This window comes from Sorex fumeus, unplaced genomic scaffold, assembly GCF_029834395.1.
Source record: "Sorex fumeus unplaced genomic scaffold, SorFum_2.1 ptg000131l, whole genome shotgun sequence".
NCBI lineage: Eukaryota > Metazoa > Chordata > Mammalia > Eulipotyphla > Soricidae > Sorex > Sorex fumeus.
In genome coordinates, this window is record NW_026606188.1 from 15417362 (window position 1) to 15435219 (window position 17858).

The following is a 17858-nucleotide window of genomic DNA, read 5'->3' on the forward strand; positions in this document are numbered from 1 at the left end:
AGGGATGGAAACATTAGAAAATAGTGGTGGAAAGGTGGGATTGGTCTTCAAATATTAAATGTAATCAATTACTGTGAACAACTTTATAAACATTAAATTTAAAAAAGAATTCCAAATGAATCTATCTCAACATGCTTGAGGCAGAGAGAGCCAGGTCATATACTCTCTCTTGATTTAATTAATGAAAAGTAACAGGGAATTACAATCATAATAAGAATAACGGATATGATCAGTTAAAATTTCCTCCTAGGAGGGAGTTGAGGGAACTAGGCAAGGGCAGTCCACTTGGACCACTACCTGTGGGATGCCTGCAGAAGAGGTTTGATGGACAAAGGCTCATCCTCTGCTCACTGCTGGTACATCAAGACCAGCGACTGTCATTCAACAGAGACCAGGCCGTGTGGCAGTGGCTGGAGAGACGCAGGCACATACATTCAGAGAGAATTAGTTTTTAACTTTTATCTTGTTTCAAACTTACCAGAGATCACTACAACCTGATACAGTTGACTAAACTGTCTGGCTGCACAAGAACATTGTAAAACCCATTTTAAAAAGACAAGCACAGCCGGGCATTCTCGGGGAAAGGGCAGCTCAGATAGAGAAGGGAGCACCAAATAAAGGGCGTTTGGAGGACCCTCCCAGGAGGGGAGATGCATGCTTAAAGTAGACTATGGACTGAACATGTTTGCCACTCAATGCCTCTTTTGCAGACCACAGCACCCAAAAGGAGAGAGAGAATAAAAGGGAATGCCCTGCCACAGAGGCCGGGTGGGATGGGGGGGATGGGGGTGGGAGGGATATTATCCATGGTGGTGGAAAATGGGCATTGGTGGAGAGATGGGTATTTGATCATTGTATAATCAAAATAGCACAGAAGGCGTTTGCCTTGCACGCAGCCAACATGGCCGACCCGAGTTCGATTCTTCAGCCCCTCTCGGAGAGCCCGGCAAGTTACCGAGAGTATCTCGCCCACACGGCAGAGCCTGGCAAGCCACCCGTGATGTATTCGACATGACAAACACAGTAACAACAAAATCTCCCATGGAGACATTACTGGGCCCGCTCGAGCGAATCGATGAACAACGGGAGGGCCTTTACCTTTACCTTTACCTTATAATCGAAATCCAAGCACAAAAAATTGTAAATCTACAACTGTACCTCATGGTGTTTCACTAATAAAAATTTTTAAAAAAGAAAAAAGAAAAAGATAGGCACGTAAAATTCTAAGATAATGATTGAGGAAAATTTACCTGTTTAAGAATAATGTTTTTAATATATTTTAGATTGGTTGGAAGATGATTTGAATGACAGATCAAGAAGAAATGATGAAACCTTAAAGAGTAAAATGACTTAAGTGAAAACAAATGGATATTTGATTAATGTTTAATGAGCAAGAATAATACCATGCAGAAATAAGTTTCTCTAAATCAAATGCCTATTGTAATTGAAAATTACTTGATCATATTTTATATTACTTTTAATTTTACTACTATGTGTAGAAAAAATAGTAAGACTATGCCATAAAAAAGTTTTAAAATGATTTTGAAATTTGAAAGTTGAGCAGCCATATAGACTAATTCAAAATTATAGGAGGAACTTTCAATCATGAAATATCAGATATTTCCATAGAGAAATGTAAATTTTCCTTGAGTTCTGCACAGTATCTAAACATTAAAATTTCAAATTATGTATTCACTAATCTTTGTCAGTATGGAAAATATAGCGATCAATCAAAGCCCAGTGAGCACGCACCTTCCTGAACTTGTCCCTTGCACTGAGCGAGGTACACCACTTCAGTCCACGCAGTGGGAAGGTGTACGTGAGGTCCGCAGCCTAAGGTCTTGAGACCAAGCTTCCTCTGTGGTGGGGATATAGGATATAGGTTTGTCACACTGAACAGTTTTTATTTATTCATTTATTTATTCATCAATAATTATTTACTTGTGTCATTTTATCGAATCACCATGAATTACAAAGCTATTCATTATTCAGTTTCAGGCGTACAATATTCTAACACTAATATCTACACCAGTGTCCACTTTCTTCCACCAATGTCCCAGTCTCCCTTATGCCGCCAGATTTTCTCTGTATCCGGCATTTTTACTACTTTTCCTTGAGGTACTGTGGTTTAATGACAGTGTATAATGCATGTCACTTTATCTTCGTTTAGCACCCTATTTATATCACTTATTAAAACACAAATGTCCTTATTAGGCTATTTATATTAGGTTATAAATAACAATTTATATCCTTTTCTGTTAAACTTTATATTTACTTATACTTTTAATTATGTAAATTTGATGCCTCTTTGATTTGAATTGTATAATAATTTATGTTTATCTTTTTATTACTATTTTTGAGAAGTGTAGAGAATTTTTTAAATACTCTTCTCAGTTATTTGCTAAAATAACTATTAAATAAGTTTTTATTGACTAGAATTCTTGCTTTACAATACTACTAATAATTTTCTAATCCAAACGACTTAAATAAAATATCCTCTCACACCTGTGAGAATGTCACATATCAAAAAGTCTGGAAAAAAAACAGTGTTGGTGCGGTTCTGGTGAGAAAAGGACTCTTATCCACTGTTGGTGGAAATGCCGTCTGTCTCAACATCTATGAAAAGCAGTATGGAAATCTATCGAAAAAAACAGAAATAACTCCCATATGACCCAGCACTACCACTCTTGCATCTATCCTCAGAACACACACACACACACACACACACACACACACACACACACACACACACAAAATCATTAATTCAAAAATATAGATGCACATACATGCTCATCACAGTATTTAGTATAATAGCCAATATAGGGAAATTAACTCACTTTTAGTTACTAGAGGCATTGTGGCTACTCCTTTTGCACCCAGGAATGAAACTATCATTTTATAAAAAAGCATATTGAAGAAATGTGACTCAGCAGAGACTGATGCTCTGCCAAAGTGTCAGAGACTCTGGTTACTTCACTGTGAAGTTACAGAGTTGAGAAAGAAACCAAGGCTGACTCCTCTTCCCTCAGCAGGTTCAGTCTGAGACTGTTTCAGAGAGGTATTAACTAATTAAGAAGAAACTCATAGACAAATGTCCTTACTAGTGCATGACTGCATATAACTTATAAAAAGATTATTCTTAAAGACAAATGGGTTTTTCAGTTTCAAAATTCTTTAGAAACTGGATACTAAAATACTGAAAACTAAACACACTCAAAGACATTTTAATTTATACTCATGTTTTGTGAAATTTTTATTTCATGAATTATTCAGTATCAGCAAAATCACATATACCAAAGTTAAACTGTATCCAATATTGCATAGGCAAATAAGGACTTATTTCACCTTGCTCTGTTTTGATATATGCTTGAAAATTTGAGATCAGACATATGCTAAAAACCTATAATTTAGAGACCAGAGAGATAATGCAATGGGTAGAGCATTTGTCTTGCACATGACCAGTCAGCTCTGGTACACCATAAGGTTACCTGGACCCATCAGGAGTGATTCCTGAATACAGAATCAGAAGTAAGCTCTGAGCACAGAGAAATGTGCACCCCCAAAAAATATACTTTATAAACGTAAGTATATTGTTACACAGAAAGCATGGGCACTTTGTCCATTACGGTAAAGTATTAAGGACGTTTTCTTTCTTTCTCTCTTTCTTTTTCTCTTTCTTTCTCTCTTTTTTCCCTCTTTCTTTCTCTCATTCTTTCTTTTTATTCAAGTACTGTGATTTGCAAAATTATAATAATTGAGTTTGAGGTACATAATATTTCAACACCAATCCCACCAGTATTAAGGAAGTTTTATTTTCTTTTTGAGATACCTCATTTTCAGTTACTCTTTCTTAGAAAAAGTTCAATTTTGTTAATAAAATATCTGTTTTCTGTGGAATCTTGGTCTAGTTTCGATAGCTATTTTTATGAGATTTTTCACCAGCAAAAAGCATTTGACTCTGAAATATTTGGTTCTGTCTTTTGTTTTGCATTACCATTTTAACTTTACCTGCTTATAACTAATATTTTTATATCATTTTTATTTCAATATTTTAGAAAATATAAACTCATCAATTTGTAAGAGAAAGTTCATAGACAGAGCAACTAAGTAGTATAATATTACCTTACATCTGATAATGTATTTTCTAACTTTGTCCAACAGTTCTTTCTCCTCTTTCGCATTTGTTGTTTCATTAAATCTCAGGATGAATTCTTTTGTGATTGAAAATGATGGACTAAATGAAGCAAAAAAATAATTATTATAGCTATTAGTTCCAATTTTTAATAAATAAAATTTTTAGTTTTAAGTATAACTGTTTTCTAGAAAAGGCATTTTTATCTTTTAATAAAAATGTTTTAAACAAAAACAATGAAATGCTAGTACTAGCTCTCTAATTAAGCTCATAATGCTCTTGGATTAAAAAATAATATTATATTGAGGAATATTATAAACTCTGAAAAGAAGATCACTAAGATGGCTGCTTCTTTTCTTGTTGGTATATTTATTCTTCACAGGCAAACCTAGGTTAGCTTCAATTACGTTAAGGACTAATTTATCTCTGTAACCTTGAACAGTACTGCTTAATTTAAATTAAATCTTATCCTTTCCTTTCAAGCTGAACTTAGTGAAATAAAGTCAGCAGGAAAAAGAAGACCTAAAGAGTAAGATCAAAGTGGTGATCCAGAGGAACTCTAGATGAGATGGGAAGCTATTGCAGTTTTGATAAGAAGAATGGTATGAGTTAACCTATTAACTATCATTCAGATGCTGTGTTTAGAGCTGGGATGTAAGTAGGACTTTAGCAAGGGAGAACACATAACTTAAGTGACACATAAAAATGTCATTTATCAAGATTATCACTGTATCACTATATCACTGTCTTCCCATTGAATGTCGAATTGCTCGAGCAGGCACCAGTGACATCTCTATTCCTCCCAGCCCTGAGATTTTAGCAGCCTCTTCTTACTCGTCTTTTCCCAACGATTGGAGGCTCTTTCAGGTCAGGGGAATGAGACCTATTGTCATTATTGTATTTGGCATATCAAATATACCACGGGGAGCTTGCCAGGCTCTGCCCATGGGGGCGGGATACTCTCGGTAGCTTGCTGGGATCTCCGAGAGGTATAAATTATAGGAAGTGTCATATAATGTCTGGAAAGCAGCCTGGAGCATGGTGGCGTTTGCAAAATGGAGTTCAGCTACTGAGGCTGGGTCACTTGGGGTGGGGAGGTCTCTCACCTGCCCCACAGCCTGGTGTGGAGTCCCATCAAGGTTATAGCAATGGAAATAAAGAGAAGAGCTTAGAGATTTTGACATCAACATCAACCAAACCAGCAAATGAATTAGAAATTATAAAGAAATTTCCAGACTCACACAGAGCTGGGAGCCTTCCCCTATCTCCCTGTTCTTCAGGAACCTGGCAGTCAAACCCAGAAACTGCCTCTGATGACATTTAAGCTCATTAATGGCCATGATCCAGACTCACAAATAAATCTTAGGAGAGAGCCACAAGCTGCAGAGATGCTTCCAGAATCCAAAGTCACGATCCATTTATTTAATTCCAGCTGTAGCACCGTGTTTAAAATTTTAGAATTCTTGGAGCGTGTGGCAATGAGATCTCATACTCTACACAACTGATATATCAAGAGCAGCATACCAGGTCTGGTGGGATGTAAACTATAAGGCAATTGATCTCAATCAAAAAGAAAAAAATGCACACAATTTCAACCTGTAATTTCATGTAATACATTTTTGTACAAGGGGCTTATTGGCTCCAGGGTGAGATACAACAATCTTCACACACTTTCCTCTAAGGAAACATTTTAAAATCACTTTTATCAGATGATTAATAACAAGCAATACAAAATAAATTTTTCAGGGGCAGGCTGTGGAGGTGGTGGGGATATTTGAAATAATGGTGGTGGGATAGTGTAATGGTGGTGGAATTGGTGTTATAATATTGAATCTAATAAATTATTGTGAACACTTTATTAAAATTAAAAAAAAACTTTTAAAAATAAAGTAAAATAGGGGGTTGGAGTGATAGCACAGAAGGTAGGGCATTTGCCTTGCACGCGGTCGACCCAGATTCAATTCCCAGCATCCCATATGGTCCTCCAAGTACTGCCAGGAGTAATTCTTGAATGCATGAGCCAGGAGTAACTCCTGTGTAATGCCATGTGCGACCCAAAAAGCAAATAAATAAATAAATTAGATTTTAAAAACTAAATAAATTGAAATAAAAGCAGAAGTAGCACTTAAAAAGAGAGTTGGTTATGATGAATGAGAGATTCTTTACAGCAATTTTCTCATATTTAAAGCACACACAAAATGCCGGTGAACTGTAATCTGTCTTCTTGGCACCTTTTGAAAGCCTTGGAATTGCTATGTTCCTTGTGAAAATGTAATTTCTATACTTATTCATTCCTTCTAAAATATCATGCATGTTCTTTTGGTATGTAAGAAACAGTACTTGTGGAAAAGGATGGTAGAGTGTTTTTTTCTTGATGTGATTTAAACAATAGCAGAATTCTCAAAAACATAAATAGAATTCAGACATAGCAACATCATTAAAATGAGGAACTAGAAGAATGGAACTGCTTTTTACTGAGATGAGTAAGATCCCTGGAACTTGGAATAAGGGTAGAGGAAAAATCAAATTAGACATTATATTTGAAATAAACTTATTTCCAATGAAATAAACTTCACTTAAAGTGAAGACAATAATTATAAAGCTAGGTATAAATGTGTTGATTCCAGGAAAAGTTTTATATTTTATAGTCTGTAGTACACATATCATAAAGAAATGTGAATATACAGGATCCTGTGGAGAAGCTGAAGCTTAAAATGACTTGTCTTGGTGGTGTAAAGATAGTAGAGTGAGTAGAGCACTTGCCTTGCATGAGGCCAACCTGGGTTTAATTTCCACCACCTATATAGTCACCAAAGCACCATTAGGAATGATTTCTGAGTACAGAGTCAGGAGTGACCCCTGATCATTGCCAAGTGTGACCCAAAAATAAATAAATCACAGTACTTGTCTACCTATAGACCAGTGGTATAAAGAAGACAAGACGAAAGTGTAGTGGTATATAAAAGAATAAGTAGAGTGAATTTCCAGACTCACAAATAAATCTCTCAGAAGAGAGCAACATGAGAGCAACACACCACAGAGATGTCTTCAGACCCCGCACCAGCTTTTTCATCCAGGGCTGCCGGGATTAGGGCAGGTGAGTCCTTCTACCCACACCAACAGAGTCCTAGCAGCCAAAAACCTCCAGATCCCAATCACCGTTAGCTCATGGCCAGTCTCCTGAGCCTCATCCATAAGTGAATCTTAGAAAAACTCAGGTATACGGGTTTTGTGACCTAAATCTCCAGGCTCACATGGAGTTGGGAAATGGTGACCTTCCCCCATCTTCCTGTTCTGTTAGCCTGGCAGTCATGCCCAAGAACTGCCTCTGGTGACACACAAGCTCATTAATGGCCATGATCCAGACTCACAAATAACTCTCTCAGAAGAGAGCAACGTTAGAGCAATATACCACATAGATGCCTCCAGACCCCAAAGTCACTATTCAGTTTTTAAAAATGAAATTAACCTTAGCTATATCACTATATTTAAAATTTTAGAATCCCTGGAGCACACAGCTGCAACATCTCATAGTCTACACCAGTGATGTACCAAGAATAACACACCACATTGAATGTGGTGTAGAGTAGAAAACAACCGATCTCAAACACACACATATATATATACACACACATATATACACACACACACGCATATACACACACACACACACACACACACACACACGTCTTAACCTCTAACAGCATTGATAATCTCTTATACAAGGACTTAATGATTCCAGGGTGAAATGCAACAATCTTCACACAATTTCCTCTTAAGAAAAAATTTTGAATCAATTTTAGTGGATTATTTATATCAAGCAACACAAAATAAATGACTTAGGTCCTGCTTTGAGGGCAGGATTTGGGGGTTGGGATGGAAAGATTTAAAATATGATGGTGGGAAGGTGTAATGGTGATGTGACTGGTGTTGCGATATTGGATGTAATAAATTATTGCGAACAACTTTATAAAAATAAAATTAAATAAAAAATAATCTGAGTGAATATAATGAGGCATTTATAGAATTTAACATGTTCAAAGAGTTAAAAGTGACATAAGGACTATAATAAGTGAGTTTGTGTGTTCATGTAAATTTTTGGAGTGGTGGCCTTTGAAAGCAATGTGGAAAAATAAAATGTATTTAATCACTTATATTAAGAATTTACTGAACTAGTTTCTCTGTGGAGTGCTGGACAAGCAACTCATAGTATAAAATAAAAACTTAGAGACAAATATTTCCAAAGGAATAAGCAAAACCAAATGATGTCAGGGTAACAATGTTTTATGTACATTTATTTACATTATTTTCATAATTGAGACTGCTGTTCAAAATTAGGAAGAGAGAAATGGGTTAGGAGGTTGAAGTAGAACACCAAGATTATGTGGTAATGGCTTGCAGAGGCAGGGATATTATTAAAGACAAAGAAACTATACTCAGTAGTGTCACATCATTATAAGGTAGAGGTAAAGGCCCTCCCGTTGATCATCGATTTGCTCGAGCGGGCCCAGTAACGTCTCCATTGGAGACTTTGTTGTTACTGTGACTGGCATATCGAATACTCTCGGTAGCTTGCCGGGCTCTCCGAGAGGGGCGGAGGAATCGAACTCGGGTCGGCCATGTTGGCCGCTTGTAAGGCGAACGCCCTACCCGCTGTGCTATCGCTCCAGGGCCAAAAAGTCATCCCCTAATGAGTGCAAAATTTTGCTCCATGATTTTGTGTTATTGTTCTGTTTTGCTGAAACCAGAGTTTGAAATTCTCTTTATAGTTCTATATACAATTTACTTAGTGAACATCTGGTTAGTGATATGTATATACATTAAAATTCTGGAGTGAAGAAATGTTTTAAATTATCTTCTTTGTTTTACAAAAAGGGGAAAAGTAATATAGAGTTTAAGTAAAACACTCAAGGTCATAGTTTTAAAAGTGAGCATAGCCAATATGTAAAATAAGCTGGCAGGTTTTCCGTTTCTATCAAAGATCCTCAGAATGTTTTATATACATTCTTCCTGTGAAGGAAACAATCAATGTAATATTTTAAATGAGGTTGCTCAGAACCAACCACAATCACTTGAAACACACACAGACTTTAAAATTTAAGTACAAATGAGAATACATTTTCTAAAATTAGATCTTTTACCCCCATGTTTTTATGCACTCTGGAGAAAATGCATTTATGACATTTTATTTCTGAAGTAAAAAAGCAAGCCTCAGGAAAAAATATATAAATTCAATTTCCATTCCAGAATATATTTTATAAATAATTTTAGCTTTTTAAAATTACTTTTAATAGACTGGCCTCAAATGAATTATTGAATATATGGAAAGCTTCTACTCTTTATTGAGCACTGAATGCATTATTTGATATCCCACAGCTCATGTTAATAAATAATTAATGGAAAAAAGATAACCACTTTAACTATTTCTTACCATAGCAAATTGACATTCGGGTAAATTAATGCTTATTTAATGATAACCATGAATGATAAAAGGAACACCTTATAATGTAAATACAACTAGTCTACATACATAACCGGTGAATTTATTAGTATCTTTTAAGGGTTACAATTTTGTTCTTCCAGTAAATACATAATGAAAGTGTCTAACATTTAAGATGTTTCACTTAGCTATGAGACCTAGAAGAGGAATTGGCCTGGTTCCCGGAGCTGCAGCCTAGAGGGTACGTAAGTCACCAATGGTACATTAGGGAGGAGTCACACATTTGATGGCTCTGCTATTTTGTAGATAACTTCTGGTTTTGATCTTGTTGCTTCATATTCTGTCTCTGGTACTGACTGTTTAAGTATGATTTCAATGCATCTTGGAGTTTTTCTGTTTGGATCTATTTAATCTGGCCCCTTAGGCCTCTTGGATTTGGGTGTCTGCATTTCTTAACTCTGGGAACTTCTCATCTATTATTTCTTTGATTTGTGGTTCTTCAACAAATTCATCTTCTATTTCTTCAGGGATTCCTTCATTCCTATATTGTTTCTCTTGAGCTCATCCCAAAGCTCACTGATATGTTATTCATTTCTTTTCAGACTTTTATCTATCTTCTGTTGTTTTCTAGAGGCTGCCTACATTTCATCTTGGATCTCACTAATCCTTTTCTCATCTGTTATTATTTTCTCCTGCCCCTGCGCCTGGCTGTCCTTGCTGGGGCCCTTGGGGGGGAGCGGGTTGAGCTTTCCTCCCTGCCCTGACTAGGGCTCCAGCAGCCGAAGACCTCCAGGACCAGCCACCACCATGCTGAGACCACTCTCTGCACACCTGAAGGTACCGGCAGAGGAACAAAGGCAAGCGGGACTCAGGGCTGAGATCTCCAAGCCTACTCGGATCAGAGCTGAGCATCCTCCACCCAGATCCTCCAAATTCCAGTAGGTGGGGGTCACACCCACCAACTGGGCCCCTGGTGCCATGTAATCCCATCAACGGCCAAGACTCAGAGACTATAAAAACCAGCTCCCGGAAGAGAACAGTGCAGTCTCCTGTCCCCGTGCCTGGCTGTCCTCGCGGGGGCCCCTTGGAAGGGAGGAGGTTGAGCTTTCCTCCCCCCCCCAGACCAGGGCTCCGGCAGCCGAAGACCTCCAGGACCAGCCACCACCATGCTGAGACCACTCTCCGCACACCTGAAGGTACCGGCAGAGGAACAAAGGCAAGCGGGACCCGGGGCCGAGATTATTTTCTCATCTGTTATTATTCTGCTGCTCATCAGAATATTCTGCTGCTCATCAACTGAGCTTTTCATTTTACCTATCATACTCCTTATCTCCATCACTTCTAATTAGAGTTGTTTTCATTTCTGCTATCAACTTTCTTCTGCTGTGCCAACTATCTTAATTACCATTTCATTGAGTTTATTAAATATTCTCAACAGGGTATCTCTAAAGCTTTTATCTGACAGCCACTGCCATGTAATACACACAGACCAGCAGCTTCAGCACTAATCTTGGAATAGACGCAATCCAAGACACAAAACTCAGGGGTACACCAGTTTTCTGGCTGAAAACTCCAGGATGCTACAGGAGAGGGGTGGACTGAGGCAAAAGCCCACAGCCACTGACATGCAAATAATGCAAAACATTCAACTTCACTTCATAACTAATTCTGCAGAGATGCAAACCAAAGAAAAATTCCTGGTACCAGTTTGGGGATTGAGAACTCTGGGGTCTTCTAGAATTAGGGTGGGCAGTCTCCTGGCCTAGCTCCACAGCTTTACAACTAACCTCAGAGAGGAACAAGTTAAGTCACAGAAACCTATGGGTCCCATTTACATATCCTGGAATTTCTGGAGTGCAAGGCCATGCTTCAAATGGAACACCTCAAATTCATTATTACTTATAGTCCAGTGGGAACACAGCAATTTAGATGGAAAAGTAGTATAGAAGTCAACTAAGTTCAATAAACAAAAGTAATAACACAGATGGCTCAACTAGCAACCGGCCTCAGACAATGACTTTAATGATCCCATGATGAAATAGAACAATTTTCACAAATTTTATTTTACTGAAGCATTTTTCAATAATTCCATTAGTCATTTTGTTGTAATAAGCAATATAAAATAAATGATTTTGTACCTGTTCAGGGGGCAGGCATGGGGGTGATGTGTTGGAAACTTGGAACAATGGTGTGAGGAAGGTCACACTGGTGGTGGGACTGGTGTTAGAACATTGAATGCCTAAAATAGCTGTATTATGAATGACTTTGTATAACAGTGTTAAAATGAAGAAAAATTAAGAAAGTTAAAATGAAAAAAGTAAAACCAATATAATTAGATTTGGGAAAGTGATCTATGTCACTTGGAATATATTAACTATAATTTATCTGTGAGACATCCAAGCAGAGAGGGCTATATTACAAACAGATTTTGATATTGTCATTGGGAATTAAATAAGATCTTGAAATAAACATTTCAGGACCATTTATGTATATGTAATTTTAAAAGTCATGACATTTTAATGTTCATTGAGAAAAAAATAAGTGAAAGGAGATATATAGATAAACACCACATGTAGTAGACAAGAGAGAAAAATAATTAACAAAATAAAGGAATTCAGGAAACTACTATGTGGAGCACAAATATGCATACAATATGAGCTGTAAACTTCTTTTCCGAGAATTGTCATTATTTGTGGTCCCTGCTGAAAAAATATAATTCCTATGTTCCATATGACTCCACATCCACATTTACCTCCTGTATTGCTGATTAGATCACAATAAAAACAAACAAAAAATAACTTACTAAAGCTGGAACAATTCAATTTTATCTCCAGGGATTTTAAATAACTGATTCTTTATTGTTTACTTTATTGCTGACTACTAACACTAGGTAAATTGTCTAAATTTTTTGTTTAGGAAAAAAAGAGGACCATATAATTGATCTCTGCTTTTACCCAGTTAGTGACAGAAAAATAAGAATCAATGATTTCAAAAGATTCCTCTAAAACTATGCATATAAATTTCCTTTGATGATGGTTATATTTGCTTCAATGCTACAGGAAAGGTTTGAAAAATCAAGGACACTCCTTGGTGAAGCTCTCAACAAAACTGTAAGAATAAGAATAGCTCCAAGAAGTCAATAATGTAGAGCGTTGGCAATTTATTCTCCTTAAAATAGGCGAGCTTATTGGTTAGAAGCTTGCCTCATGCTGGGGGAGAAGGCAGTTGGGATAGAGAAGGGACCACTAAGTCAATGATGGTTGGAGGGATGGCTTGGTATGGGAGGTGTGCTGAAAGCAAAGGACCAAACATAATGCCCAAAAGTAGAGAGTAAAAAGGAAAGTGCCTGTTATATATGCAGGTGGGATGAAGGTGGCGGAAGGGATACTGGGGACATTGGTGACATTGGTAGTGGAAAATATGCACTGGTGCAGGGATCGGTGTTCAATCATTGTGTGACTGAAAGACAATCATGAAAGCTTTGTAACTGTATCTCAAGGTGTTTTGATAAAAAATAAATAAATGAAAATAAAAAGTAAGGCAAGTTTATGCCAGAGAAACTTCGTAATAAGCTGACTGTTAGAGATATAGATATGGAATTACGTCATAAATTCTGGGTAAAATGATGGAGTGATAATATAGCAGATAGCAAGCTTACTTTGTATACTGCCAATGGGGGTTCAGTCTCTGGCACACCATATGAACCCCTTAATCCCTGCCAGGAGTTATCCCTGAACTCAAAACCAGGAGTAAGTTACCAATTGTGGCCCCCCCAAAAAATAAATAAATAAATAAATAAATTCTGGGTGAAAAATGTTTCAGTGAAAGAACAGCTGTGATTTTAATATTGTGCCTTACTAAGAGAATGATCATCCCTTTATTGTTTAAGAAGGTAAAAGTTCTCCCAAAATTTATCATTATAGCCAAAATTTCTCTATATACAACTAAATCAAACCACAATAAATAATCTAACTTTTGTTCTGTTGCAAAGTAAATAAGTGATCTGATAACAAAATTAAGCTGATATGATAACCCAAATTATGAAGTACTGCTTTGATACTCTGTTCTAGAAAATTAGAACATACACATTTTGTCTAGAGTAATAAAACCACTTTTGTTTCTGTGCACTGCACTGTCCTGCCATTGTTCATCTATTTGCTCGAGCAGGCCTAATAACGTCCCCATTGTGAGACTTGTTGCTACTGTGTTTGGCATATAGAATACACCACTAGGAGTTTGCCAGGCTCTGTCGTGCGGGTGGGATACTCTCAGTAGCTTACTGGGCTCTCTGAGAGGGGTGGAGGAATCGAACCCTGTTCGGCCAGGCTGACCTTGTGAAAGGCAAATGCCCTACCACTGTGCTATCACTACAGCACTTTCGATTCTATAAAAAGGGAAAAATTATAAATCAGCAAAGACCATCGTGTATGTGTGTGTGTGTGTGTGTGTGTGTGTGTGTGTGTCCTCTGACCTAGCTATTCTCAGTCCAGCTTTCATATGGTCTGAGTTGTCTTCTCCAGCTTCTGCAATCACTCCATACAGAGGAAAGGATTTTTTTTTTAATCAAACTTCTCCTTTTGAAAGACCACAAAATGTCAGTGGTCCATATAGCTTTTACTAACATATAATTGGCCACACTTATGACTGGGACCGTATCAATAGCAAAGGAAGTTGAGAAGAAAGCAAAAGAAATTTCAGTTTGTACCCCACGGTAAGTTCAATTGACACAGAGGAGAAAATGAATGTGGAAGAGAAAAGTGGATATAGAAGGGAGCAATTCATAGTCTTTACATAGTGATCACAGTTTATCATATAAATTAGATACCAAAAAAGTTGCTAGTAACTATCTGATAAATTCCCAAAATATTTTTGAAGCAAAATGGAACTAACTTTCTTTTCTAGCCACAGAAAGGCAAATTTTAATTTAGAAAAATGTAATCAGAAAATAGTTGAACAGGCACTTTGCTAAAATGATATACAGTTGGTAAACAGGCATATAAAAATGTTCATCATCCCTGATTATTATATGCACACCAATACAATAAGGTATCACTTTACACAAGTGGCCATGTCCTCTTCCCTAAGTGATGGAAACAAGTGGTAGTAGGGATGTGGAGAAATAAACCATTTTTATCTCAAAAAATAACAACTCATAATTCATTAGCCAGTTACTTTTTGGTGATATTAACAATATTAACTGAGAATTAAGGGAATAGTGGACAAATTGTGCACTTTTTTCCATGACTAATAAAATGTTTAGATGTTTGTGAATGGGCTGAATGCATTTTTTGTGAATGGGCTGAGTGTATCATAAAAAATGGATTTACGATCAGATACAGCTCTATTTGAGAACATTACAAAGCTTAACTTTTTTTATTTAATTTTTATTAGTGACAAACCATGAGGTACAGTTGTAGACTTACAAATTTTTATGCTTGGGTTTCAATTATACAATGATTAAGTACCCATCGCTCCACCAGTGCCCATTTTCCACCACCATGGATCCCAGTATCCCTCCCGTATCCCTCTCACCCCCCTTACCCGCCATTCCACCCTGCCTCTGTGGCAGGGCATTCCCTTTCATTCTCTCTTTCCTTTTGGGTGCTGTGGTTTGAAAAAAAAGGCATTGAGTGGCAATCATGTTCGGTCTATATTCTACTTTCAGCATGCATCTTCCATCCTGGGAGGATCCTCCCAACACCCTTTATTTGGTGCTGCCTTCTCTATCTGAGCGGCCTTTTCCACTAGCATGTGTGGCCTCCAAGCCATGGAGTAAACCTCCTTGTACTAATCTCGGCAATTCTTGGGTGTTAGTCTTCTATTTTGCTACTTTATGTTCCCCAGATGAATGCAATCTTTCTATATCTGTGCCTCTCTTTCTGACTCATTTCGCTTAGCAAGATACTTTCCATGTAGTACCACTTGTATGTAAATTTCATGACTTCATCTTTTCTAACAGCTACATAGTACTCCATCGTGTAGATGTACCAAAGTTTCTTTAACCAGTCATCTGTTCTCGGGCACTCAGGTTTTTTCCAGATTCTGGCTATTGAAAGAGTGCTGAAATGAACAAACAAGTGCAGATATCACTTCGACTATACTTTTTTGCCTCTCTGGAATATATTCCCAGGAGTGGTATTGCTGGGTCAAATGGGAGATCAATTTCTAATTTTTTGAGAATTGTCCATACTGTTTTCCAAAAGGGCTCAACCATTCGGCATTCCCTCCAGCAGTGAAGGAGAGTCCCTTTCTCGCCACATCCGCGCCAGCATCGGTTGCTTTTGTTCTTTTGGATATGGGCCAATCTCTGTGGTGTGAAATGATATCTCATTGTTGTTTTGATCTGCATCTCCCTGATGAGTAATGATGTAGAGCATTTTCTCATGTGCCTTTTTGCCATTCAGATTTCTTATTTGAGAAAGTTTCTGTTCATTTTGTCACCCCATTTTTTGATAGGGTTAGATGTTTTCTTCTTGTGTAGTACTTTATATATATAAAGTACTTTATATATCCTTGATATCAACCCCTTGTCAGATGTATATTGGGCGAATATCCTTTTCCATTCTGTAGACTGTCTTTGTATTTTGGTTATTGTTTCTTTTGAGGTGCAGAAGCTTCTTAGTTTAAGATAGTCTCATTTGTCTATCTCTGTTTTCACTTGCTCAGCCAGTGGTGTGACATCTTTGAAGATAACGCTAGCGTCAATGTCATGGAGGGTTTTGCCAACTTTGTCTTCAATGTACCTTATGGATTCTCGTCTGATGTTGAGGTCTTTAAACCATTTTGATCTTACTTTTGTACATGGTGCTAGGCAGAGATCTGAGCCCATTTTTTGCATGTTGCCATTCAGTTTTGCCAGCACAATTTGTTAAAGAGGTTTTCCTTACTCCACTTCACATTTCTTGCTTCTTTATCAAAGATTATATGATCATATATTTGAGGGGGGATGTCAGTATATTCAACCCTGTCCCATTGGTCTGCAGCTCTGCCTTTGTTCCAGTACCATGCTCTTTTAATTATTACTGGTTTGTAGTAGAGTTTGAAGTTAGGGAGGTTGATTCTTTCCATTTTCTTTTTCCCAAGAATTGCTTTAGCTATTCGTGGGGGCTTATTGTTCCATATAAATTTCAGGTGTGTTTGCTCCATTTCTTTGAAGTATGTCATGGGTATTGTTACAAGGATCACATTGAATTTGTACAACGCTTTGGGAAGAATTGCCATTTTGACAATGTTAAGTCTCCCGACCATGAACAGGGGATATCTTTCCATTTCATCGTGTCCTCTTTTATTTCCTGAAGTAGCATTTTGTAGTTTTCTCTGTACAGGTCCTTTACTTACTTAGTTAAGCTGATTCCTAGGTACTTGATTTTCTGGGGCACAATTGTGAACGGGATTATTTTTTTCATGTCACTTTCTTCTCTCTCACTGCTTGCATTTAGGAAAGTCATGGACTTTTGGGTATTGATTTTATAGCCTGCAACTTTATTATACAAGTCTGTAGTTTCTAGGAGTTTCTTGGTAGAGGTTTTAGGGTTCTCTAAGTATAGTATCATATCGTCTGCGAATAGTGAGAGCTTGATTTCTTCCTTTCCTACCTGAATGCCCTTAATATCTTTTTCTTGCCCAACCGCTATTTCAAGTACTTCCAGTACTACACTGAACAGCAGTGGAGAGAGTGGGCATCCTTGTCTCTTCCCTGATCTTAAAGGGAAGGTTCTCAGTTTTTCCCCATTGAGGATGATACTTGCTGTAGGCATGTGTTAGATGGCTTTAACTATATTGAGGAAAGTCCACTCTATACCCATTTTGGCAAGTGTTTTCATCATAAACAGGTGCTGGATCTTGTCAAATGACAAGGCTTAACTTTAAAATACATAGAGGGATAATTGCTAGAAAAATGATTCCAGGGAACCAGAAAGACTAACTATTGAACTGTTGAAAGAAACTTTGGCAGTGACTCTACACTTCCCCTTAGATTAAGCTGTGAATCACTAATATAGAATCAAGTTAATAAATAAAATAAAATTGTGTCTGAAACATTCTCCAAAAATAAAACCAGAGCATGTAAGATCCTCACAATTACCATTTGAATTGGATGTAACATTGTACCTTATGCCAAAATGTCCTTCTGCTCCATGTTTGAGTTAACCAAGGACCAGTAACTTTCTTTACATGCAATCAGGAGTCAGTCTGAGATTCATTGTGGAATGAATATTGAGCAAAAAAAAAAAACAGGAAGGAACATAGATTAACACCTCTCACATTTCTCCATTTCCTGATATACTG

The 17858-nt window shown here is 37.2% G+C and overlaps 1 protein-coding gene across 1 annotated transcript in view; it reads right to left on the minus strand.

Annotated features, from left to right (window-relative positions):
- The window catches only part of TMEM232 (transmembrane protein 232), a 251608-nt gene extending 246848 nt beyond the window's left edge, over positions 1 to 4760 (minus strand). Inside the window, exons 1-3 of the mRNA XM_056138992.1 lie at positions 4747 to 4760; positions 4123 to 4234; positions 1753 to 1858 (exon numbers count right to left, since the gene is read on the minus strand). Coding sequence (XP_055994967.1) covers positions 1753 to 1858; positions 4123 to 4234; positions 4747 to 4760 — 232 coding nt within the window. The remainder of the gene's footprint in view (positions 1 to 1752; positions 1859 to 4122; positions 4235 to 4746) is intronic.
- Between the last annotated feature and the right edge of the window lie 13098 nt (positions 4761 to 17858).